This window comes from Podarcis raffonei, chromosome 13 (genome assembly GCF_027172205.1).
Source record: "Podarcis raffonei isolate rPodRaf1 chromosome 13, rPodRaf1.pri, whole genome shotgun sequence".
NCBI classification, from domain to species: domain Eukaryota; kingdom Metazoa; phylum Chordata; class Lepidosauria; order Squamata; family Lacertidae; genus Podarcis; species Podarcis raffonei.
The window spans coordinates 55,641,471-55,666,333 of NC_070614.1; the positions used below are offsets into that span (position 1 = coordinate 55,641,471).

General features: G+C 46.8%; 2 protein-coding genes across 3 annotated transcripts; both read right to left on the reverse strand.

Moving 5' to 3' along the window:
- Positions 1 to 1,054: 1,054 nt before the first annotated feature.
- LOC128400470 (zinc finger protein 883-like) lies at positions 1,055 to 16,358 on the reverse strand. 2 transcript variants are annotated; one of them, XM_053362673.1, is made up of 4 exons: positions 16,120 to 16,358; positions 6,626 to 6,765; positions 5,944 to 6,069; positions 1,055 to 2,615 (listed from the first exon to the last, which is right to left on the reverse strand). In XM_053362673.1, exon 4 carries the CDS (start codon positions 2,596 to 2,598, stop codon positions 1,282 to 1,284), a length of 1,317 nt encoding a protein of 438 aa, XP_053218648.1. In that variant the 5' UTR covers positions 2,599 to 2,615; positions 5,944 to 6,069; positions 6,626 to 6,765; positions 16,120 to 16,358; the 3' UTR covers positions 1,055 to 1,281. The 2 variants fall into 2 exon arrangements, with proteins under 2 accessions (XP_053218648.1, XP_053218646.1); XM_053362671.1 differs by lacking the exon at positions 5,944 to 6,069.
- LOC128399243 (zinc finger protein 420-like) lies at positions 10,790 to 24,602 on the reverse strand. The gene is made up of 9 exons (XM_053360482.1): positions 24,524 to 24,602; positions 23,114 to 23,596; positions 22,861 to 22,942; positions 22,582 to 22,664; positions 20,695 to 20,821; positions 18,628 to 19,446; positions 15,469 to 15,513; positions 12,414 to 13,555; positions 10,790 to 12,365 (listed from the first exon to the last, which is right to left on the reverse strand). Exons 2-8 carry the CDS (start codon positions 23,513 to 23,515, stop codon positions 12,468 to 12,470), a joined length of 2,646 nt encoding a protein of 881 aa, XP_053216457.1. The 5' UTR covers positions 23,516 to 23,596; positions 24,524 to 24,602; the 3' UTR covers positions 10,790 to 12,365; positions 12,414 to 12,467.
- Positions 24,603 to 24,863: the final 261 nt, after the last annotated feature.

A 24,863-nucleotide genomic window follows, 5' to 3' on the forward strand; every position in this document is an offset into this window, starting at 1 on the left:
GTGCTCTCATTTTGACTCAAGAAAATCACCATTTTATAGTTCAAATCAGGAAAAAATAAATACAGTAAATGGACAAAAGTACAAGGATTCACAAAATGTTTAGGGGTATGTGTACCCTGCGTACCCCCCCCCAAAAAGCACTGAAATGCACTATTATATTATTCTTTTTATACAAGTGTACACAACTTTAAAAACAAGGACCAGAACACTGCGCCTAAACGTGAAGCAGAAGCGCACAAAGGCACAATTTCTGGCAGTCTGATGACAGAGCTAGTGTGGTATAGTGGTTAGAGTGTCAGAGTATGACTTGGCAGACCTGGGTTCAAATTCCTACTCGGCCATGAGGCTCACCAGGTGTCCTTGGGGGCCAGGCTCTGCTTCACATCCTCACCATCCTCACAGGGTTATTGCCAGGATTAAAAGAGGATGGGATTCCATTCTTCCAAATATTGCAATAGGTTAAGATCTGGCGAAATACAGTAACAACAGAAAATAGAAACAGAAATAAAGGATTAAAAGAGGAGAGGGAGAACCATGTAGCAGCACCTTGGAGGAAAAGGTGGTATTTGAATGCAATAAATGAATTTCAGTAGGGACAAATAACAGGTTCTGCAAGTAGGCAGGATTAATCAGCAACACATATATGTGAAAAGGATCAAGGCCTCTTAGTACACCACAAGCTTGTAGTGAGTCAACAGTGAGATGCAGCAAAAAAAAAACCCAACTAATGCTATTATAGGCTGCATCAACATAGAATCATAGAATCATAGTTGGCAGGAACCCCAAGGGTCTTCCAGCCCAACCCCCTGCAATGCAGGAATGTTATGCTGCACACATTCTGTCTCCACAATGGCTCTGATGCTTCTGGGGCCAAACCTTTTGAACCAGAGTTCTGGATCTGCTTCATCCCTGACAAACTGGAATGGGTGCAGAGGAGGGAGACCAAGGGGATCAAGGCTCTGGAAACCAAGACTTTGGAGAAATGGTTGAGGGAGCCGGGATGTTTATTATGGAGAAAATGAGACTGAGAAGGAGATCTGAAACAGAACTTACAATATCTAAAGGGTTGTGCCATGGAAGATTGAGCAAACTTGCTTTTTCCTGTTCTGGTGAAAGGACCCAAACCAATGCATTCAAGATACAAGTAAGGAAAATCTGATGAAACATCAGGAAGAACTTTCTGACAGCAAGAACTGTTTGACTGTGGAACAAACAAGTACAGGTGGCGGTGGACTCTTCTTGAATTGGAAGGGTTTTAAGCAAAAGTTGGATGGTCATCTGTCATGAATTCTTTTCTTGAAAATCCTGCATTGCAGGGGGTTCGAGCAGATGAGACTCACCATCCAACCCAATGCAACAATTCAATGAATCAAGGGGAATCTGATTCTCCCCGCTATGAGTTCTTTGATGGGAAGTGAGAAAGGACTCCTGACTAAAACATTCTCCACATTCCAAGCATTTATATGGTCTCTCCATTGTATGAATTATTTGATGGGAAATGAGATGGGAGTCCTGACTAAAACTCCTTCCACATTCCAAGCATTTATATGGGCTCTCCCAGGAGTGAGTTCTTTGGTGGGAAGTGAGACCTGCCTTCTGTGTGAATCTCTTTCCACATTCCAAGCACTGAAATGGTCTCTCCCCTCTATGAATAATCTGATGGGAAGTGAGTTTAGTGCTCTCATTGAAGCTCTTTCCACATTCTGAGCACTGATATGGTTTTTTATGAATTCTTTGATGGGCAGCAAGGGTGGCACTCTGATTGAAACTCTTTCCACAGTCCGAGCACTGAAAAGGTTTTTCCCCTGTATGAATTCTTTGATGGACCGTGAGTAGATCACTCCGACTGAAACTCTTTCCACATTCCAAGCACCGATAAGGTTTTTCCCCTGTATGAATTCTTTGATGTGAAATGAAGCTGCACCTGTGACTGAAGCACTTTTGACATTCCTCACACTGATATGGTTTCTCCCCTGTATGAATTCTTTCATGGATAATGAGATGACCGCTCCGAGTGAAGCTCTTTCCACATTCCAAGCACTGATACGGTTTCTTCCCAATGGGATTTCTTTGATGGGAAGTTGAATGGGAGCTTTGATTGAAGCTCTTTCCACAATCCAAGTGTGGAAAAGGTTTCTCCCCTGTATGAATTCTTTGATGGAAAATGAGGCTGGACCTGTGACTGAAGCTCTTTCCACATTCCAGGCATTGAAAAGGTTTCTCCCGTGTATGAATTCGTTGATGGGAAATGAGCTGGAACTTTTGACTGAAGCTCTTTCCACATTCGAAGCACTGATAAGGCTTCTCCCCTGTATGAAGTCTTTGATGGGTAGTGAGGCTGGACCTGTGACTGAAGCACTTTTGACATTCCTCACACTGATATGGTTTCTCCCCAGTATGAATTCTTTCATGAATAATGAGATGGCCCCTCCGACAGAAGCTCTTTCCACATTCCAAGCACTGGTAGGGTTTCTTCCCAATGGGATTTCTTCGAGGTGAAGTTGAATGGGAGCTTTGATTGAAGCTCTTTCCACATTCCAAATATTTACTTGGTTTCTCCTCTGTGGGGATTTCATCATGGTCTCCCTTGTTCTTCATTTCTGATTCATCACCATCTGCAGCAAAGAGAGAAATGGATTAGAGGCTCAGCAAGAAATGGAGCCCGCAATTATTGAACATTGCTCATTAATGCTTGTGAGAGAAGAAGAACTGAAGGGAGCGAGATGGGAGGACTTACTTTCGGGTTCACTGCCTTTGTTGAGTGGCATTCAGAGACATCTTTATGGGAACCTTAGATCCCAAAACTCTGGCTCTTTTCTGGGATGGATTTTGTTTTGCCCAATCATGGAATCTCTAATATCAGTTGTCTTTGACAGAAGCGGTGACTCCAGGGTGGGGGAGGCTGGCTAGTTCTGGGCTGTCGACACCCTGCCAGCAGAGATAATGTGATTTATGACAGCCAGGGCAAAGATACGAGTACCACGCTCTCCCTTTGAAGATTGGGAGATGAATTGGGATGAGCCTAACATGCTCTGAAGGAGCCACTTTTCACACTGAGATAAGTTTCTTTTCAGGGATTTTCAACATTAAATACAATGAAAGCCAAACTAAATAAAAATAAAACAGAGAGAATAAATGGAAAAAGAAACAAACAAATAACAGACGAAGAAGAGAAAAAGAAAGAAGCTCTCTATCAACCGTTATTCTGGAGCAGAGGAATGGAGCCATGGACAGAAACACTAAGAAACATTCTGTGATGGCAGAGAAGGAGCTGGAAGAGAAATGATCTTTTGTTCAAACTGAAGTAAACTCAGGGGGGAAAGCCACCAAGCAGCTAGTAACTTGTCTGGAGAGAGAAAATGGAAGAAGTGGAATGGAAGGACTTTTAGGCTTCTGCTCAACACCCACATTAAAGGGTGGCACTTCTTTAGAATCCCTCTGGGGATTGTGAATAAGTTCAGGCAGAGGGAGGGAGAGAATGATGCATGTCTTCTCCTGGACGTCTCTGGGAAGAATCAGAGAGACTAAGGTGCATCTAGATGTTGGTTGACCCCATGACTGCCTCCATGGAAGAAGAAATGAAGGGGATGCTGGGAGTGAGTTCTCTGCCAAAGAACCAGCCTCCAGAGCCTTTTTATGAAGCGTGGACAGAGTCCTCCTTCAATTTGGCTAAGAGCATTCTCTGGACAAGATATGCAACGCAGGCTGCGACTTAGCCAGCTGTCGTGTAAGAACTGGAATTTCTGAAGATATTTAAATGGAATTTTAACATGGGAAAACCCCTGCAACAGACTTGAATAGAGAAGGAGGGGGGCAGACTGTTTTATGTTACACTATTTCCCCCTGTGCTTTCCCTGCCCTCTCCTGATTAATGAAAAGAAGAAGCAAGTGTTGGGAATGTGGGACTTTTGGCTGAGGAAAGAGGAGGGCAGATGTTTTTATGTTTTACTGGGAATTTGAAAAAGTCTTACTATGCCTGCCCTCCTCTGACTAAGGACTGACTGATTGGTCATTCGATTTGTGTTTACAATCATCTCTGTGCATTGTTTGCTGTTTCTGGAGGGAGAAACGTAGGAATTGCAATTTACGACTCTTCAGACTAGCAAGAATCCAGTCTACTCTGTTACTATGGAAGGAACTCAGGCCATGAAGAGGTTGAGAGGAGCGTGACGCAGCTTGGCATAGAGGCGAAACAGGTGACCTGGAGGTACTGGACAGGATGTGCCTGCTGTGTGTTGGAGAGGGACAGAGACTCTAATGGCGGGGCTGTTTGATAAATTATCCTGTTTGAGAGCCAGATTTATCTGCGGTTGTAATCTCTGTGGAGGAATATCTGAAGTGACCTTGGGCAGCATGAGCAGGAACATAAGAGATGCAGTTAAGCAGCCAAAAAACTGGATCTGAACAAGGAAAATGCGGAGGTACAAGTTGGAAGACAACAATGAACTCTGAAAAATGTAACTTATTAAAATTCAAGCAAATGTTTAAAGGGAAGATGGAGTAATAACCACAACAGCTGTCACTGAATATATATACAGGGTGAGTCTTATTAAGGTTCACTTTTTCTGTATGCAGGGATGAAAAGGAGCAGCTGATGTATAATGATTTTGGTTAATTCTAGGGATGTGGGTGGCGCTGTGGGTTAAACCAGGGCTTGCTGATCAGAAGGTTGGCGGTTCGAATCCCCGCGACGGGGTGAGCTCCCGTTGCTCGGTCCCAGCTCCTGCCCACCTAGCAGTTCGGAAGTGCAAGTAGATAAATTGGTACCGCTCCGGCGAGAAGGTAAACGGCGTTTCCGTGCGCTGCTCTGGTTCGCCAGAAGCGGCTTAGTCATGCTGGCCACATGACCCGGAAGCTGTACGCCAGCTCCCTCGGCCAATAAAGCGAGATGAGCGCCGCAACCCTAGAGTCGTCCGCGACTGGACCTCATGGTCAGGGGTCCCTTTACCTTTAGAGGATGTTATCTAGAGATTAACTGAGAACAATAAACAGCAATAGAGGTTCATCTTGGACATATATTATACGTGGAATGGAAAGCCGATTCGGGAAAATTATATGAAACTGAATTAATTGGTTTGCAATTGATTTGCAACCATTTGGAAGAACCAGAAAAAATAAATGAAAGAAGTGGAAATGTAAGGACTTTTCTTCCTAAATCAAGGTGGGACATCATGGCCAACAGGAAATGGGATTGGGTACAAATTAATGAACATATAATAAGTAAAGAATTGTTTGATTATTATCCAGATAAGAAACATTTGTTATACTGGACTGGAGGAAGAATTTTCTTGATAGCTAGCGATAATAACAACTGGACTTTTTGTGTGGAAAGCAAAATGAACGAACTTGAGGTGTCTGGGACTGATGATCGAGAAAACACCGCCTAGCAGATTGAGGAACAGCTGGGCATTCTCTTGCAATGCAGCTGGATATTATCCTGGAGTGAATGCTTTGAACAATCTGAATACAGTGGTACCTCGGGTTACATACGCTTCAGGTTACAGACTCCGCTAACACAGAAATAGTACCTCGGGTTAAGAACTTTGCAGAAAAGGGGGGCATGGGGAAGTCGCAGAAATTGGGTACATGAAAAAATTTATGAAATTATACATGTTTATATGTTTGTTTGTTTGTGTTTGTCTTTTGTATTGTTTTATATTGTATGTTGAAAAACCAATAAAAATTTTATTAAAAAAAAAAAAGAACTTTGCTTCAGGATGAGAACAGAAATTGCGCGGCGGCAGCAGCACGGCAGCAGCACGAGGCCCCATTAGCTCAAGTGGTGCTTCAGGTTAAGAACAGTTTCAGGTTAAGAATGGACCTCCGGAACGAATTAAGTACATAACCAGAGGTACCACTGTATACATAATGGGCAGAGGAAGAATAGGAAGTCCTCTCTATTTATTTCCTTTATTTCTATTTTCCTTTTTCAGTGATACTTACTGTAGCTTTACTCCATTTTTTTTGTTAGTTCTATTTTTGTCCTTGTTTTATTTTGTATTTTCAAGTCCTCGACGCTGGTCTGATGAGGATATTCACAGAAAGCTGCTGTATTACTGATGAAGGACCCTGCGGGAGAGGCAGGGAAGGGATCATCTCCCAGGGAAGGAGGTTGGGAGAAGAAAGCGAAGTTCCCTGGTGAGAGCTGGGAGCGTTGATCCCATTTTTTGTGAGATGAGGGTTAAGATCTACCCCTGGTAGAGGGCACTGTATTTTATTTTTTCTTCTCTCTCACTCTCTTTCCCCTATTCTGTTTTTTTCTTTCCCTGTTTGTTACTGTTCTTTTCTTCTCTATGTTTATATAGATCAGTTGGTTTTTAATTCTATTGTATGTTGAAAACTTTCAACAACAACAACAACAAGCTACTTCAATTTCCCAAACCACTCTGAAACCTACATTTAAAAAGGACTGGGCAATTCAGATCAGCCTTGTTTTAAAAGGCATAAGTGGTGGAAGAATATTCACAGGCAAAACAGACAATAGCCTCCATTCAAGGTAAATTGTGTAGGTGCAAGAATCCCAGATGCTGTAGGTGGCGCTGTCAAAATCCATCAAAATCTGGGAGGTTCGTCACATATATATGTATGGAATTTCAAAACATATTGATCCAATAGGGAGCCTTACCAAGAGAGGCCATGATCCCACAATTATCACCTATTATTCTCCTCTATGACTTCTGTATGCAGAGCTTTCTGGTCAGGGTCCAGCAACGCCCACTCCTCACCCCGGAATCGAACAATGACACCTTCACAGCACAGTGAACTCTAAGAAAAGGAGAGAGAAGGGTCCTCCTCTTAGCCAGTATAATTATTTACTATGAACTGATTTGTTGTTTCCCACCTGCGCTGTTTTAATGGGATTGTCTTGCCACACATTGTAATAATAATAATAATAATAATAATAATAATAATAATAATAATAATAATTATTTATTATTTATACCCCGCCCATCTGGCTGGGCCTCCCCAGCCACTCTGGGCGGCTTCCATAAAAACCAAAAATACAGTAAAATATCACACATTAAAAACTTCCCTGAACAGGGCTGCCTTAAGATGTCTTCTGAATGTCAGGTAGTTGTTTATCGCTTTGACATCTGCTGGAAGGGCGTTCCACAGGGCGGGCGCCACTACCGAGAAGGCCCTCTGCCTGGTTCCCTGCAGCTTTACTTCTCGCAATGAGGGAACCGCCAGAAGGCCCTGGGCACTGGACCTCAGCGTCCGGGCAGAATGATGGGGGTGGAGACGCTCCTTCAGGTATACTGGAAGTAAGTATGGATGCTTCTTTTAAGATCTTACTGGGATTATTTTATTTTGTGTTTTGTTGTGTGCATTAGGCCAACTTCAAGAGGCATACGGGGGCACAAGGTGGAGAGGGTGGGGAAAGCCCAGTTTTGCAATAGAGGGAGCTGGTTAGGCAGAGGTCAGCAAACTTTTCCAGCAGGGGGCCGGTCCACTATCCCTCAGACCTTGTGGGGGGCTGGACTATATTTTGAAAAAAAATATGAACAAATTCCTAAGCCCCACAAATAACCCAGAGATGCCTTTTAAATAAAAGCACACATTCTACTCATGTAAAAACATGCTGATTCCCGGACTGTCCATGGGCTGGATTGAGAAGGCAGTTGGGCCGGATCCGGCCCCCGGGCCTTAGTTTGCCTACTCATGTGGTTAAGTGTATCCTGGCCACGGTTTTTTATGGACTGGAAACTGGTGGGAAGCATATTTTAGTATTTCTACTATTTAGAAAAATAAAACAGAAACTACTGTTAAATAATGCTAGTGACATTCAGAAGGAAAAATAAGGGGAGGGGGCTGTTCCTTATTCTCTGCAATGGAACAGCCTCCCTTGGAAGCGGGTGGACTCCTACCATGGAGGTTTTTAAAGCATCAGGGATGCTGTAATTGAAATGGCTTTATTACCGTGGCTTTGACTATCCCTCAGGGTCCCTTCCAACTCCACAATTCTATTGAAGTCTCCTTTGCTGAGTGTGTTGCCCTCTACGTTAAGGTTACCAGACGTCCCCGTTTCCCGGGGACAGCCCCCAGATTTACAAATCAGTCCCCATACAAAATCCATTGAAGTTGAAAAGTGACCCCGGAGTAATTGGGAAAAATCTGGTAACCTTAACTCTACCTGGAGCTGCCTTTGAAGAGGACTCAGAGACTGGTCCAAAATGCAGCAGCCAGATTAGGGGCTCAGCTCCCGCACATTTTATGGCATCTCTATCCCCCCCCCTTTTCTCCAAGGAGATCCAGGTGGCATCCATGGGTCTATCCAGGGACATCTTTTCTATTGGGCGTAGTGGTGTGGCGAGCCAGGGCGCCAGGCGGAGTGTCCGGGGAGGGGAGAGCGGGGAGGTATGCGAGGCGGGGCAGGGGCTTGGTGTCTGTGCGCCTCCAGCACCTGTCGGAGGCAGGAAGGCTCCGGATGCTTTCCCGCAGCCTGGAGCTCTCTCCGCTGGCTCCGCGACACACCACCTTGGCTGCGTGGTGTGTGCTTGCATCCCAAGCTCTGCACATAATAAACCTGACTCTGCCCCCGCTCGCCCATCCCCTCTACCTCAAAGGATCCCCGCGCTCGAGGCTACACGCTGCAAGTGCTGCCCCCAGCCCCCCTCCCTCCTTCTCCCCCGCCTTGCAGGGAGCCTGCCTCCTCCCGCTGCCCCCACCACCTGGGCACTCCGTCATGCTCCCCCCGCCCGTTCCTCCCCAAGCAAGGATGGTGAGGCTGTGGCTGAGCGAGTGTGCTTCTCTGCTGCAGCAAGGCAGACTCGCTTCGCCTGTCCCGGCCCGAACGAGACCCCTGCCTGCCGCCCCCATTGCGCCTGGCTGCCCAGCCCCACACCACCATCTCACCACGGCAGCCAATGTCCGGCTGCATGCGAGGGTGGGAGCAGCCTTTCCTAAAAAAGGTCAACTTTGGTTTTCCCCCCCCTTAAAAAAGGTCAAAATGGGGGGGGGGCCAGAGGGATCTTTGCACCACTGCGCCGGATATGCTTAAGACGGGCCTGTCTCTACCCCCCACCCATTTCGCCCAACATTTCAGTGGAAATTTCTGCATTGCACAGGGTTGGACTAGAGGAGCCTTGTGGTCTAAATCACTGAGCTTCTTGTGGCTGCTGATCTTGAGGTCGGTGGTTTGACACGGCAGAAGGGAGTCAGCTCCCAGCTCCTGCCAAGCCAGCAGCTCGAAAGCAGGCAAGTGCAATAGATCGAGAGGTGCCGGGGCGGCAGGAAGGTCAACACTCATCACGGGGTCCCGCTGCGCCAGAAGCGGGTTAGTCCTGCTGGTCACCTGGCAAAGGCCGGCGCCCTCAAATCAGCGATGGGGGTCGCACCCCATAACCCCCTTGGACTTAACTGTCCAGGGGTCCTTCCCCTTTTACCGTGGATGGGGGGTCCCACGCTGCATGGATTGGGAAGACCCCCAATGCACCCTCTGGGGAAGGGAGAGGAAGCTCACCAGATCCCAGGGGAGAGCGGGCAGATCCCTTCCTCCGGAGCAAGGAAGGCGCTGCGGAGGGCGGGGCTTGGGCTCGGGAGGACCAGCCTGCTTCCCCTTCTTTTCCTGTCCGCTCTAGGAAGGCAGCTCCGCTCCTCTTAACCCTTGGCCAGCCGAGCGCCCCTTCTCTCCCTCTCCAAAGCAGGAGGATTTGGGGGTCCCTCTTGGAAACGGCGGCAGGAGGGGAGCTGGAAGGGGGAAACCCCAGCGGGGAATCGGAGGGGGGTGGGGGGACCCCCTTCCTCCGTGGGTTCTTTTCTCTCCTCTTCTCTCTGCCTGCCCCTTCCTTCTGCCCCAGTCCCTAGGCTGCATCAACCAGAAAGCAGTAAGGATCCAATACTAAGCCGAGTCTGGAGCTGCAGTCCCTCAGAAACGCCACCAGGGGCTGGAACATCTCTCCCTGATTGGCTAGTCAGCCAGCCAGCCCTTTTGGCGGGAAGATGAGGAGCCTTTTCTGAGGGAGTTTTGAGGCTGGAGCTGAGATGGGAGGAAGGGGTGAAGGGGAGAGGCTTGTCTGAGGGAGAAGTGGCTCTGGCCTGAGGAGAAGAAGGAGAGAGGAAGAGGGGCAGAGTCGGGGGGGGGGGAGACAGGCTCTGGGGGTCTGAGGGAAAGAAGGGGGCCGAGGGATCCCCTGGGTCTGGCGCCCAAAATAAAACGCCTCAGGAGGGGCATTGCTGAGGGAGAGGGAGGCTGAGGGAAAGTATTAGGCGGTGAAGGAACCTGGGCTTTGCAGAGGCCGAGCTAGCTGCTCTGGCACCTGGAGCAGCACACAAGCTGTGCACCTGGGGGCAGGGCTAGCCACCCACAGGGGCGCCACCTGCAGCAAGTGTCCAGGGGGGCAAGGTCACCCCCCCAGGGATGACACTCGGGGCAGCCCATCCTCACCGCACCCCCCTTCCTCTAAGAGTGGAGCTGCTTCAAAAGTAGTTAACTGCAACACCTGTCATAACTGGGAGAAGGACAGTGAAGCCACAGTAGCATTATTGGGGTAATGCTACCAGTTCACCTCACAGGTATGTTGTAAGAGTTTATTTTTATGAAGCATTTTGAACACTTCAGAATGTACCCTGCAGAGGCTGCGTTTATCTCCCCATGTTGTGCCGCCGCCACCACCTTCGCTCTGCCAGTGCCCCCACCCTCCTGCGCCCCCTCCCCACTGTATTCAAGTGGCCCAGCTGTGAGCTCAGTCTTTACTGGCTCTTCCACCAATAACCCCCTTTCTTCCCGCTGCCACCCCGATGACTCTTATCTGAACACTTCACAACCAACACACCAAGGAATGATGCGTCTGGAGTATAACTGATTTATTAAATAATAAACAAGAAGTTCAGGGTAACTTTGTGTACATAAGCATGTGCTTTCAGATGTTCCTGTTCCTTTTTTTTACTTTATTAAAACTGAAACAAGGGGCGATATTATGCTGTTCCTATTCTACTGCTCTAACCAACCCTGCTACTACCCCCTCACTCCCCACTCCAAGGGTCTCTATTGAAAAGGCCAGATACCGTCTTGGCTGTGAGTCCTGGAAGACCTGCTCCCTGCCTTGCAGGCCTTTTCACAAGTGGCCTGGAAGAGTAGGCCCTAGAGTGACTGGTGGACGGACTGACTCCAGCTACGAAAGCTGAGGCTGCTGAATAAACCCTTGGACTTAGGAGGTATGGTCAGGCGTTCTGAGGTTGGAATTTGTGTCTTTATTTTACATCTTCTTGTGATTTATGTGGCTATTCTTCAGTTTGGTTGTGTATTTTTTATGAGTTATTTCTAACGACTTTAATTTTATCTATTTATTTGGCTGTTTGTAAAATGTTATACCACCCTTCATTCAAAGATCTCAGGGCGATTCATGGTGTAAAAATACAATATAAAAATAAAAAATGCATGCACACTTTCTGAGAGTTTCATTATAGAGCTGTGTGATATAGTAGTTAGAGTGCTGGACTATGACCTGGCAGACCTGGGTTCAAATCCCCACTCAGCCATGAAGCTCACTGTGTGAACTTGGGAGGCCAGGAACTGCATCACAGCCCAACTTATCTCACAGGATTATATAGTCAGCATTAAATGAGATAGGGAAGAACCGTGTAACAGCACCTTCAAGGACAGGGTGTTATAGGAATGCAATTCATGAATTTCAATATGTCAGGATGTGCATTTAGGCAGGCACAACCAGATGCACAAATATAAAATGAGGGACAACTAGCTAGCCAGTAGTACACATAAAAAGCATCTAGGGCTCTTAGGTCAACAGAGTGAAGCACCAACAAAGAAAGGCTAATGCTATTCTAAGCTGCATCAAGAGAGGATAATAGAATCATAGCATTGTAGAGTTGGAAGGAGCACAGAGGGTCCTTTAGTCAAACCCCTTGAAATGCAGGAAAAGAGATGTTGCAAACATGGCGGGAAAGGAGGTTTCAGCTTCCTCTCAGTAACGCAGTTTATGCACTTCATTACGGATGATGCATTTTGGATTACCTCCATCCCTTTTGCAAGCTGCTTACTTTGTATCTCCACAATGGCTTTGCTGGGACCAAACCTTTTGTGCCAGATTCTGAATGAGCTTCATCCCTGATGAGCTGGAATGGGAGCAGAGGAGGGAGACCAAGGGGATCAAGGCTCTGGAAACCAAGTCTATTGAGGGACAGTTGAGGGAGATGGGGATGTTTATCATGGAGAAGATTGAGAAGGAGATGTGAAAGCCGTCTTCCAATATCTAAAGAGCTGGGCCATGGAAGAGGGAGCAAGCTTGCTTTCTCCTGCTCTGGTGGAAGGACCCAAACCAAGCAAACTTGCTTTTTCGTGGGAAGGACCCACACCAATGCATTCAAGATACAAGTAAGGAGAATCTGATTAAACATCAGGCAGATTTTTTTGACAGTAAGAACTGTCTGACTTTGGAACAAACTAGTTCACGTGGTGGACTCTTCTTGAATTGAAGGATTTTAAGCAAAGGTTGGGTGGCCATCTGTCATGAATTCTTTTGTTGAAAATCCTGCATTGCAGGGGGCTGGAGAAGACGACCCTCACCATCCAATCCAATGCAACAGCTCAAAGATTCTGGGAGATTGTGATTCTGCCCGCTGTGAGTTCTTTTATGGGAAGTGAGAAAGGACTCCTGACTAAAACTCTTTCCACATTCCAAGCATTTATATGGTCTTGCCCCTGTATGAATTATTTGATGGGAAATGAGATAGGAGTCCTGGCTGAAACTTCTTCCACATTCCAAGCATTTATATGGGCTCTCCCAGGTATGTGTTCTTTCATGGGAAGTGAGATTGCCACTATGAGTGAATCTTCTCCCACATTCCCTGCACTGAAATGGTTTCTCCCCTGTATGAATTATTTGATGGGAAGTTAGACCTCCCTTCTGTTTAAAGCTCTTTCCACATTCCAAGCACTTATAGGGTTTCTCCCCTGTATGAATTCTTTGATGGGAAGTGAGCTTGGCGCTTTCCCTGAAACTCTGCCCACATTCTAAGCACTGATAAGGTTTTTCTCTTGCATGAATTCTTTGATGGGAAGTGAGATTATATTTCCAGTTGAAGCTCTGCCCACATTCCAAACACTGATAAGGTTTTTCTCTTGCATGAATTCTTTGATGGGAAGTGAGAGTGGCACTTTGACTAAAGCTCTTTCCACATTCCAAGCACTGAAAAGGTTTTTCCCCTGTATGAATTCTTTGGTGGACCATGAGTTGTTCCCCCCGAATAAACCTCTTTCCACATTCCATGCACTGATAAGGTTTCTCCCCTGTGTGAATTCTTTGATGGGAACTGAGGCTGCACCTGTAACTAAAGCTCTTCCCACATTCCAAGCACTTATATGGTTTCTCCCCTGTATGAATTCTTTCATGGATAGTGAGGTGACCCCTCTGATTGAAGCTCTTCCCACAGTCCAAGCACTGGTACGGTTTCTTCCCAATGGAATTCCTTTTTTGGGAAGCTGAATGGGAGCTTTGACTAAAGCTCTTTCCACATTCCAAATATTTACTTGGTTTCTCCTCTGTGGGGATTTCATCATGGTCTCCCTTGTTCTTCATTTCTGATTCATCACCATCTGCAGCAAAGAGAGAAATGGATTAGAGCCTCAGCAAGAAATGGAGCCCCCAATTATTGAAAGTGTTTTCTTTTTTGTATTTTTCCCCACACCCTAAATTAAGTTTTTTCTAATAACATGGTTGGTGAAGGTTTTTTGTCTTCCCACTTTGCCATACCAGATTCAAGCATGCCAGCTGTGTTTGACATCGTGACCCTCCAAGTCTAGGAGCTGTGTGTTTTCCAGCAGTATCTAGTCTTTTATCCAACACAGGCAGGCAGCTTCAAAATACAATTCCAAATATGGGAGTGCTGACCCTCCTCTGTCTTTTCTATCAATGAGAATCTTACGTTTTATCCTAGGTTTATTCCCCCTCCGAATAAACTTAAACAGGTCTGTTTTGTCTTTTTCTCCCCATTGCATTCTGTCTCATGTATCTAAATCTTTTTAATTCCCCCCCAAAAGTTTTCGCATTGATATAATTATAGACGATATGATTCTTTGTCGATACCCACATTCCTAAACACTTCACTTTTTTCTCTATTTCCCAGCCGGTAATTTCCCCTAAATTCATTTTAGCTTGGTTACCCATGTTTTTAACTAACATTTTGGTTTTATCTTTATTTATTTTAAAACCCGCCAATTTTCCAAATTCAATTACCTCCTTTAATACCTCTAATATACCTTCTAGAGGTTCTTCCAGGGTTAAGACAATATCATCTTTAGTTTTCTAATTTTGTTTGCCGACTTTCATTCCCCTATTTTAGTCATTATTCCTAACATTTTGCAGTAACATTTCTAAGGTAAGGATAAATAATAACAGAGAGAGTGGGCACCATTGTCTTTTTCCTTTCCTAATGTTACATTTCTCTGAGACAACATTGTTTAGTATAATCTTTGTACCTTGTTCCTTATATAAAGCGTTAATGCCTCTTAAGAAGGCATTACCTGGTTCCATCTTTTCCTTCCCCGTTTTTATGATACTTAACTTTTCTCTCTTTTTCGTTTCTGTTGTTTTCTTCTCTATATTTACATTAGCTTGGTTTTTGTTGCATTGTATGTTGAAAACTTTCAATAATAATAATAATAATAATAATAAAGGACAGAAGTTACGTCCACTTCCATAACCACTCTGAAGCCTGCTTTAAAAAAAGGCCTGGGCAGTTCAGACCAGCCTGATCCTTGTTTAAAAAGGCATAAGTGGTGGAAGAATATTGGCAGGCAAAACAGTCAGTAGCCTCCATTCAAGGTAAATTGTATGGGTGCAAGAATCCCAGATGCTGTAGGTGGCGCTGTCAAAATCCATCAAAATCTGGGAGGTTCACCACATATATGTATGGAATTTCAAAACAGATATTAAGCTGCATCAGACAGCCTTACCCAGAGAGGCCATGATCCCACAATTCTCGACTATAACTTCCCTTTGCAGAGCTCTCTAATCAGGATCCAGCAATGCCCACTGCTCACGACGTCTTCAAAGGACAGTGAACTCTTTAAAAAGAGAGAGAAAGGTCTTCCTCTTAACCAGTATGAAGATTATCCTCTATGAATTGTGGGGAGTTTTTTCATTTCCTGCCTGTTAAGTACCGCTCTGTTTTAATGGGATTGTTTTGCTGCACATTTTAAGTATGGACGCTTCTTTTAACATCTTAATGTAATTATTTTATTGTCTGTTGTGTGCATGGTTCTCCCAATGCCCCAAGGTGAACTTCAAGGAGCACATGGGGGACAATGTGCAGATGCTGGGGAAACAGATGGGGCTGGTTAGGCGAATCCTGGTTAGGCCTGGATGCGCACCAGTGCAACATGGGGCTTGCTCAGCTGGGGAGCGAGACGACCCAAAGAAGCCCTCCTGCCCCCCAGCTGAGCCTCACCAGTCCCCCTTGCCTGTCTCACCCCTCCGCCTCTTTCCCCACAAAACCGCTTTCCCCTACCTGAGCTGGTTCCAGAAAAGATGGATGAGGAGGTCTTGCCGAGACCTGCGAGAGACAATGGTAAGTGGGAAGCCAGGAGTGCATGACGCTTCTCTCAAGAGGTGATGCACTGCCTTTCTAACTAAAGATGGACCTTAGAGAAAGTACAGGTGTCACTGAGGAATTTCCAGAGGGACAAATGTAAGATTCTTCACTTAGGCAGGGGGAACCAGCTACCCAAGTGTAAGATGGAGAACGTAGGGGTTTTCGTAGATAGTAGGCGGCATCCACAGAGGTCCAGAGTCCAGATAAGGGAAGTAACAGCACCACTCTATTCTGCCCTGGGCAGACCCCCCCCCCTGGAGTTAGGGGCAGCACAATTTAGGAAGGATATTGGCAAGCTGGGAGGTGGGCAAAGGAGGGCGACCAGGGTGATCTGGCTGCCCCACCCCTCCGCCTCTTCCCCCACGAGGCTCCTGCCCCCAACCTGAGCTGCTTCCACAGCTGCTGCTTCCCCTCCGCCCCCAAGATGGATGAGGAACCTTCCCCCTCCCTGAACGGTTCCACCTTTTATGGGGGAGGGGGGTCCCGCGGCATGGATTGGGAAGACCCCCCCTCTGCCCCCTCCCCTTCTCCCCAATGCACCCTCTGGCGAAGGGAGAGGAGGCTCACCAGATCCCAGAGGAGAGCGGGCAGATCCCTTCCTCCTGAGCAAGGAAGGCGCTGCAGAGGGCGGGGCTTGGGCTCGGGAGGACCTGCCAGCTTCCCCTTCTTTTCCTGTCCGCTCTAGGAAGGCAGCTCCGCTCCTCTTAACCCTTGGCCAGCCGAGCGCCCCTTCTCTCCCTCTCCAAAGCAGGAGGATTTGGGGGTCCCTCTTGGCTGGCGAGCTGAGCTGCTCCCTCCCTTGGAAACGGCGGCAGGAGGGGAGCTGGAAGGGGGAAACCCCAGCGGGGAATCGGAGGGGGGGTGGGGGGGACTCCCAGGGTCATCTAGTCGCACCTCCTCCTGCAATGCAGGAATCTCAGCTGAAGCATCCACGAGGGATGGTGATCTGTTTAAAGACCTCCAAGGAAGGAGAGTCCGTCAGCTTCCAAGGGAGTCCCAGTAATTCGTGGAATCTCCTTTTCTGTCCTTTTAATCCTTTGGTCCAGGGTGATGGATGTACAGATGGACTCCAGCTACAGCAGTGAGACTGCGGATGAGGACAGAGACCATCCTGGCTGTGAGTCCTCTAAGACCTTCTCCTTCCTTGCAGGCCTTTCCCCATGTGGCCTAGCAGAGTCCAGACTGACTCCAGCTACAAAAGCTGAGGCTGCTGAACAGAGACTTGGGTTTAGCAGGTTTGGGGGTGGGGTTGTAGCTGTAGGTTTTTGTATATTTTAGAACTTCTCATGATTTATGCGGGTATTCTTCAGTCTGGATGTGTATTCTAAAGTTTTATTTATTGTTTATGACTTCTTTGCCATTTAATTTATTACACTTGTATAATGACTTTCACCAGAAGATCTCAGAGTGCTTCACAGCATAAAAATACAAAATAAAAACACAAAATACATAATAAAAGCAAGAATCAATACAAAAGAATAACCATCTTCCCACAAACACAGTTGAAAAGACATACAGTGGTACCTTGGTTCTCAAACACCTTGGTCCTCAAATAACTTGGAACCCACAAGGAAGGAAGTGTTCTGGTTTGTGAACATTTTTCGGAAGCCAAACATGCTCTGTTTGGAGCGTTACGCTTCTGATTTGAGTGCCCCACTTCCATTTTCAGTGCTAAACTTTCGTTTTGAGTGTTATGCTGAGGTCTGTCCTGTTTTTGCTATTTATTTTTGCAGCTCTTTTTTGTGTGTGTGACTGTGTGGAACCCAGTTCAGTTACTGATTGATTGTGTGACTGCAGTACATGATTTATTGCTTTCATTTTATGGATCAATGGTCTCGCTAGTAGGAGAATTCATGTTAAATTGCTGTTTTGGGGGGGGGGTTATAAAAAAGTCTGCAACAGATTAATCCATTTTGCATTACTTTCTATGGGAAAGCGCAGCTTGATTTTGGAATGCTTTGGTTTGGGAACGGACTTCCAGAGCGGATAAAGTTTGAGAACCAAGGTACCACTGTAGATGGTTACTCACCCTTTCTGCCCCCCTAGCTAACAGTACCTTAAATGCACTATTATATTATTGTTTTGATACATGTGTACAGAACTTTTAAGTTCAAGGACCCGAACACTGTACCTAAACATGAAGCAGAAGCGCATAAATGCACGATTTCTGAGAGTCTCGTGACAGAGCTAGTGTGGTAAAGTGGTTAGAGTGTCAGAGTATGACTTGGCAGACCTGGGTTCAAATTCCTACTCGGCCCTGATGCTCACCAGGTGTCCTTGGGGGCCTGGCACTGCTTCACATTCTGACCAACCTCACAGGGTTATTGTCAGTATTAAAAGAAGAGGGGGAGAACCTTTGGGGAAAAGGGGGTATTTGAATGCAATAAATGAATTTCAGTAGGGACAAATATCAGGTTCTGCACGTAGGCAGGAGTAACATGCATATATTGGAAAAGGATCAAGGGCTCTTAGTAGACCCCAAGTTTGTAGTGAGTCAACAGTGAGATGCAGCAGCAAAATAAAAAGCTGATGCCATTCTAGGCTGCATCATCACAGAATCATACAGTTGGCAGGAACCCCAAGGGTCTTCCAGCCCAACCCCCCGCAATGCAGGAATGTTGTGTTGCACACATTCTGTCTCCACAATGGCTTTGATGCTTCTGGGGCCAAACCTTTTGAACCAGAGTTCTGGATCTGCTTCATCCCTGACAAGCTGAAATGGGTGCAGAGGAGGGAGACCAAGGGGATCAAGGCTCTGGAAACCAAGACTTCGGATAAATGGTTGAGGGAGCTGGGATGTTTATTATGGAGAAAAGGAGATGGAGAAGGAGATGTGATAGACATCTTCCAACATCGAAAGGACTGAGCCATGGAAGAGTGAGCAAACTTGCTTTTTAAGCAAGTGGAAGGACACACCAATGCGTTCAAGATACAAGTAGGGGAATCTGATGAAACATCAGGAAGAACTTTCTGACAGCAAGAACTGTTTGACTGTGGAACAAACAAGTTCAGGTGGTGGTGGACTCTTCTTGATTTGAAGGATTTTAAGAAAAGGTTTGATGGCCATCTGTTATGAATTCTTTTGTTGAATATCCTTCATTGCAGGGGGTTGGAGAAGATGACTCTCACCATCCAACCCAATACAACAATCCAATGATTCTTGGGGAATCTGATTCTCCCCGCTGTGAGTTCTTTGATGGGAAGTGAGAAAGGACTCCTGACTAAAACTCTCTCCACATTCCAAGCATTTATGTGGACTCTCTCCCAGGTATGAGTTCTTTGATGGGAAGTGAGACTTCCTTTCTGAGTGAATCTTTCCACAATGCAAGCACTGATAGGGTTTCTCCCTTGTATGGATTTTTTGATGGGAAGTGACATAGGCCTTTGAACTAAAGCCCTTCCCACATTCCAAGCACTGATAAGGTTTCTCCCCTGTATGAATTATTTGATGGGTAGTGAGATGGGACCTCTGACTGAAGCGCTTTCCACATTCCAAGCACTGATATGGTTTCTCCCTTGTATGAATTCTCTCATGGATAGTGAGATGGGACCTCTGTTTGAAGCTCTTCCCACAGTGCAAGCACTGGTAGGGTTTCTCCCTTGTATGAATTCTTTGATGGGAAGTGACATAGGCCTTCTTACTGAAGCTCTTCCCACATTCCAAGCACTGATAAGGTTTCTCTCCTTTATGACTCATTTGATGGGCCGTGAGATGGGCCCTCTGACGGAAGCTCTTCCCACATTCCAAGCACTGATGCTTTTTCTTCCCAGTAGGACTTCTTGGATGGGATGAGGAATGAGAGCTCTCTCCACACTCCACATATTGATAGGGGTTCTCCACTGTGTGGATTTTGTCATGGATTCGCTGGTTCTTATTTTCTAATTCATCACCACCTGCAACAAAGAGAGATATGGATTTTCAACATCTACATGCAGCCAATGGGAGAGATCATTGGGGGGTTTGAGCTGCGTGTTCAGCAGTATGCTACCTCTCTTTCAAATCAGAACCAGTGAAGGCAGTGAAGGTCCTGTGTGAGTGTCTGGAGGCGGTTGGAGGATGGATGGTGGTTAACTGATTGAGGTTGAAGACAGAAGTACTGTTCTTGGAGGACAGGGGGCGAGTGGGTATGGAGGACTCCCTGGTCCTGAATGGGGCAACTGTGCCCCTGAAGGACCAGGTGTGCGGCCTGGGAATCATTCTGGACTCACAGCTGTCCATGGAGGTGCAGGTCAGTTCTGTGTCCAGGGCAGCTGTCTACCAGCTCCACCTGGTACGCAGGCTGAGACCCTACCTGCCCGTTGATAGTCTCGCCAAAGCGGTGCATGCTCTAGTTATCTCTCGCTTAGACTACTGCAATGCGCTCTATGTGGGGCTACCTTTGAAGGTGACCTGGAAAGAGAAATTGCTGATGATACACTGAGCAATGGATATATGATATAACATTGAAATGGCAGCTTGGGAAAATTGAAAATTTACAGCATGTTATGAGTTAAAAGAACACTATAGGAAAATGATGTATAGATGGCATTTGACTCCTAGTAACTTAGCTAAAATGTACAAGACCAAATCAAATGCCTGCTGGGAATGTCAAGTGAAGGAACATTTTTCACATGTTGTGTTTGTGTAAGATAGTAAAAGTCTTCGGGGAAATGATTTATAACAAGTTGGAAAAAATGCTGAAAATAATCTTTGTTAAAAAACCGGAAGCTTCCCTTTCAGGTATAATGGGGGGAAAGGTACCCAAAGATGAGGGGGGGAACCTGTATATGTATGCTACCACAGCTGCCTGAATGGTATAGGCCCAAGATGGAAAGAAAAAGCAGTACCAACAAAAGCCGATTTGCATTTTAAAAAGGCTCCCTTTACCTTTATAAGAATGAAGCCTCCTTTTAAAAGGTTTGGGCAGTTCAGACCAGCCTGATCTCTGTCTAGGGTAAAGGGACCCCTGACAATTAAGATCTCTGTTTAGAAAGGCGTAATTGGAGGAAGTACATTCCCAGACCAAACAGTCCTCCATTCAAGGTGACTTGTGGAGGTCTTGGAAGCCCAGCTGCTGAAGGCAGCGCTATTGAGCTCCATCACAATAGAGATATATGCATGGAATTTCAGAACAGATCTCGTGATCCAACTAGGAGCCTTACTGAGAGAGGCCAGGATACCACGATTCTCCTCTGTAACCTCCTTATGCAGAGCTCTCTGGGCAGGATCCAGCAACGCCCACTCCTCCGCCGTGAAACAAACAGTGACGTCTTCAAAGCACACTAGACCCTAAAAGGAAATAAAAAGGTCCATATTTGCAATGTATTCCATGTTCAGGCAATGGACATTCTTGCCGTGGTTACCAGATGAATTATAAATTCTTTGTTTCCTGACTGTCCAGGTTAAGCAGAGCCAGTCCTGGGGTCACAGGTTCTGTATGTCTTGTGATCAAAGAGATCTTTGCAAAAAGCCTTCCCCAGAACTAATCTACTTTTGGACACACCCACCACATGCATCGGCAGTGCTATTTTTCAGGAAAGGAGGTATCAGAACTTAACAGGAACATCTCCTTTGTTCTCTTATAAAGGTAAAAAAGGCAAATGACCCCTGGACGTTTAAGTCCAGTCAAAGGCGATTGTGGGGTTGTGGCACTCATCTCACTTTTCAGGCCGAGGGAGCTGGTGTTTCTCCACAGACAGCTTTCCGGGACATGTGGCCAGCATGACTAAACCGCTTCTGGTGCAACGGAACATCGTGAGGAGTGCCAGAGTGCACTCTTATAATTTCAGTGCTGCCCACCTGAAAGGTTCCATAACTCAGTTCCAGCAAGCTCCCGCTCAAGAAAGGGTGTCAGTGTGTCATACTGGTACACCCTCTCCAACACATGGAAGAACTTTTTGGGTTTATATAGGCTAGGCATCTAGGTGTTAAGTACCAACCATGCCTAATCTTAAGGGCTCTTTCGCTGGTTGTTGCTGATATAGGTTTATATGGCACTTTTGTCCATTTTTTCAATTATTTATTATTCTTTTTTGTTCTGTAATTGCCCCTTCCATGAATTTTGCCTCCGTTTCTTATACAGTTGGTATTCTGGCTGTGCTTAGTTTTTTATTCTTATTTCTGAAGGGGAGGATTTTGTACAAACAAGAGAAAAAATATTTGATTTGTTTATTGGGGGTACAACTTTCTCCTGCTTTGCTTTTAATACCAGTTATAATTGCTATATTTCTGTTCTCGCTTAATCTCGTGGCTAAGAGCCTACATAGCCCTACAGATAGAGCTCCCGTAAGGAGCTAAATAGAGACATCTCCATCACAACTTGGGTCCCGTTGTAAAACCAGGGCACAGTCACGCTGCTTGAAGTGTATGTTATTAGAGTCCCTCAAGGTCAGAGCAAGCATTTGGCCAATTGTGCATAATGAACTTTGAATTTTGAGGCCTCAAAAATGATTTCTGCGTCAACCCGTGGGCGTTGAGACCCATTCCCCCGCTGCCACAGCAGCACTTCTCCTTGCTGGAGGGAGGGAGTCATGTTCTGTCTGGCCACCCAAGTTCACAGCTGGGCTCCCCTCACTCGTCCGCTGACTTCAGCCTAGGGGTGGAGCGGATCCAATGCAAAACATCGGATAAGTCCAAGTTCTTCGATGCATTATCCCTCGCATTGTTGTTGTTGTTCCCAAGGGTCCTGACTTGCCTCAGGTCCTTGGTTCCCTGCTGCCCTGCATTCAGAACAGACGCAATCAGGCCTTTAAGCAGTGGGTGGGCGCCACCGTATTAGATGGCTTGCCAACTGCTTAGAAGCCAATTTTAGTGCCCAGTGATAAATATAAAAATGAAACTGCAAAGACTGAGAAATAACACTAGTGTTATTGAGAAGGTTAGCCAAGGTGAGGTGACTGTTCCTTATTCTCAGCAGATAAACATTATGGGATGGCATTTTCTGAAGAGCTGCTGTGACAGAAGCAAAGAGGAGAAGAGAAACTTGTTCTGTCTCAGAAACCCCCTGTCTCCCCCCCCCAGCCTCCCCCCCCATTGCTCCTTCCCCGCACCTGATCCGGTTCCTCAGCTGCTGCTTCCCCTCCACCAGGATGAAGAGATGCAGGAGGAGGTCTTGCCAGCATCCCTCTTTCACCTGCGAGAGACAAAGGGAAGTGGGGAGACAGGAGTGCAGGATGCTTCTCTCAGAGGTGCTTTCTGGCCTTTGTACCCATCTTCTCTCCTTTGGGTTCTTGGCCCCAAGTGTCTTCCCCAAAACACTGAAAGAACCCAGAGTAGTTTGAGAATTGCCAGAATGTGACCACACAGAGGAAAAACTCCTTTCTCCTTACCCAGCGGCCTCTCTCTGGTGTCCAACAACGTCCTCTCTGCCTCAGAGGAATCAGGACCCGTTTCTGCAGAAAGATCCTTTCCCTGAAAGAGACACAAGGATTTGTAATAGAGAATGTGGAGATGGATTTGAGAAGGAATGGCTGGGGCAAAAACTTGAGGGGTATCCAATGTCATTCCAAAAAAAGGATGGGATTTAGGGATGTTCTCCCTCCTTGGAGCCCCTTGGGAGTATCCGAGGAAAGTCTCTCTCACCTGCTTCCTCTCCTCCGCCTGACTCAGGAGGAAACCTTCGGCCAGGGCCACGGCCTGGGAACTGGTCTCTGCTCCGCATTCCCTCACCCAGCTCTCCATCTCCGCTGGAAGGACAGCCAGGAACTGCTCCAAGATCACCAGGTCCAGCATCTCCGCTTTCGTGTGCCTTTCTGGCTTCAGCCACTGGTGGCAAAAGTGGTAAAGTTGGCTGCAAACCTCACGGGGTCCTTTGACTTGCAGGTAGCAGAACCAGCTGAACTGCCGGCTCTGTGCCTCTGAGCGAAGGGTGTGCTCCTCACCTAAGATCTTCTGCACAGAGCTTTCCCAGAATCCCACACTGCTCCCCTTTTTCATGGCCTGGCCTCTTCCTGCTCCAGGGCCAGCTGAGTCCTGCTCATCCATGTGTGCTCTCAGGAAGCCTCCAAGAGACAGGAAGGATCCCCTTGGTCCTCTGCCAAGTTCTGTTCATCCGAATTAGAGGCGCTAGAAAATCCAACAAAGAAAAAAGAGAAGTAATGCCCTTGCCCTCCTAGAAGGAAAGTTACCGTCCCAGATGTGCAGGAAAGTGAAGGGATTTCTGTGAAATGAATCAGTCTGGTTGATCCTGCCTTTCCGTGTTTGCAGTCAAGGAATAAAGTCAGAACGGTGAGTGACAAGTGAGTCATTCGTACCAAGTGTAACGTGGAAACCAGGCTATAGTGAGGAGTTCCCACCTCCTCAAGACACACTACTGAGATGGGGTCCTTTTTTCCTTGTTCTGAGGGCCAGATCCTGATCTGGGAAACGCCCTGAGGGCCAAGTGGGTGAGGCCAAAGGACAGAATTCAAAAGCAGGTAAAGTAGGACCTACCTTCTTTCTGTGATTTTAAACTGTTTTAAATGTTGTGTTTTAATCCTGAAATATGCAGTGGGAATTCAGGAGGGTGGCTGTGTCATTAATAATGTGACACAGCACAAGCCCCACATCTGTGTGGGGTACTTCTGGATCAGTCCCTTTGTGGCCAGGGGACTCCATGCTCTGCTTCTGGTGGGATATTTGCCATGCCCTCCATGCGGAGCTGCGCATGAAGATGACTCGGAAATCGATGGAAAGCAGGGACCAAATTATGGGCTGGCTTCCCTCTCTTTATTCACGGCATTTCTACCCACCTTTCCCCCCATGGGCTCCAAAAGGCAGCCATGGGTCCAACACATCCGTATCCTGACCAGCCTTTGAGTGGAGATTCCTGCATTGCTCATGTTTGGCCTAGATGCTCTCGTGGTTCCCTCCCCACCCTAGAATTCTGAAATTCAGTTCGACCACCCCCCGGATCCTTTGCAGAGAGGACCCTCTGCTCCCTGATTTGGGGGGTCCCCCTTCCCCCTCCCCTTCCGCCCAAAGCACCCCAGGCAAGAAGAGAGAGAGACTCACTCGATGCAGGAGGCGCCTCCGAGGAGACAACAGCTGCCTCTTGACAGGAAGGGGCTGGGGAGGGCGGGGCTTGGACACCTTCATTTCTGGTCCTCTCTAGGAATCCGGCTCAGTTCCTCTTAACCCTTGGCCAGCCGAGCTCGCCCAGCTGCGGCCCCTGTCCCTCCCCATCGCCACTCCTTTTATGCGGGAGGGGGTATAATCAGAAAACAAGTTCTATAAAAGGATAAGGGAGTTTTGTAACAGAAAAAGAAGATTTTATACGCCATTTCCTCCCTGGGTTCTTTCTCTCTCCTTCTCTCTGCCTGCCCCTTCCTTCTCCCCCAGCAACGAGGGCCAA

Coding starts and splice junctions, on each gene's coding strand:
- LOC128399243 (XM_053360482.1), bottom strand. CDS start 23,515: ATGGATGAGCAGGACTCAGCTGGCCCTGGAGCAGGAAGAGGCCAGGCC. Junction 22,943..23,113: donor AGGCGGAGGAGAGGAAGCAG/GTGAGAGAGACT, acceptor TGTCTCTTTCAG/GGAAAGGATCTTTCTGCAGA. Junction 19,447..20,694: donor TGGTATCCTGGCCTCTCTCA/GTAAGGCTCCTA, acceptor TCTTTGTTGCAG/GTGGTGATGAATTAGAAAAT.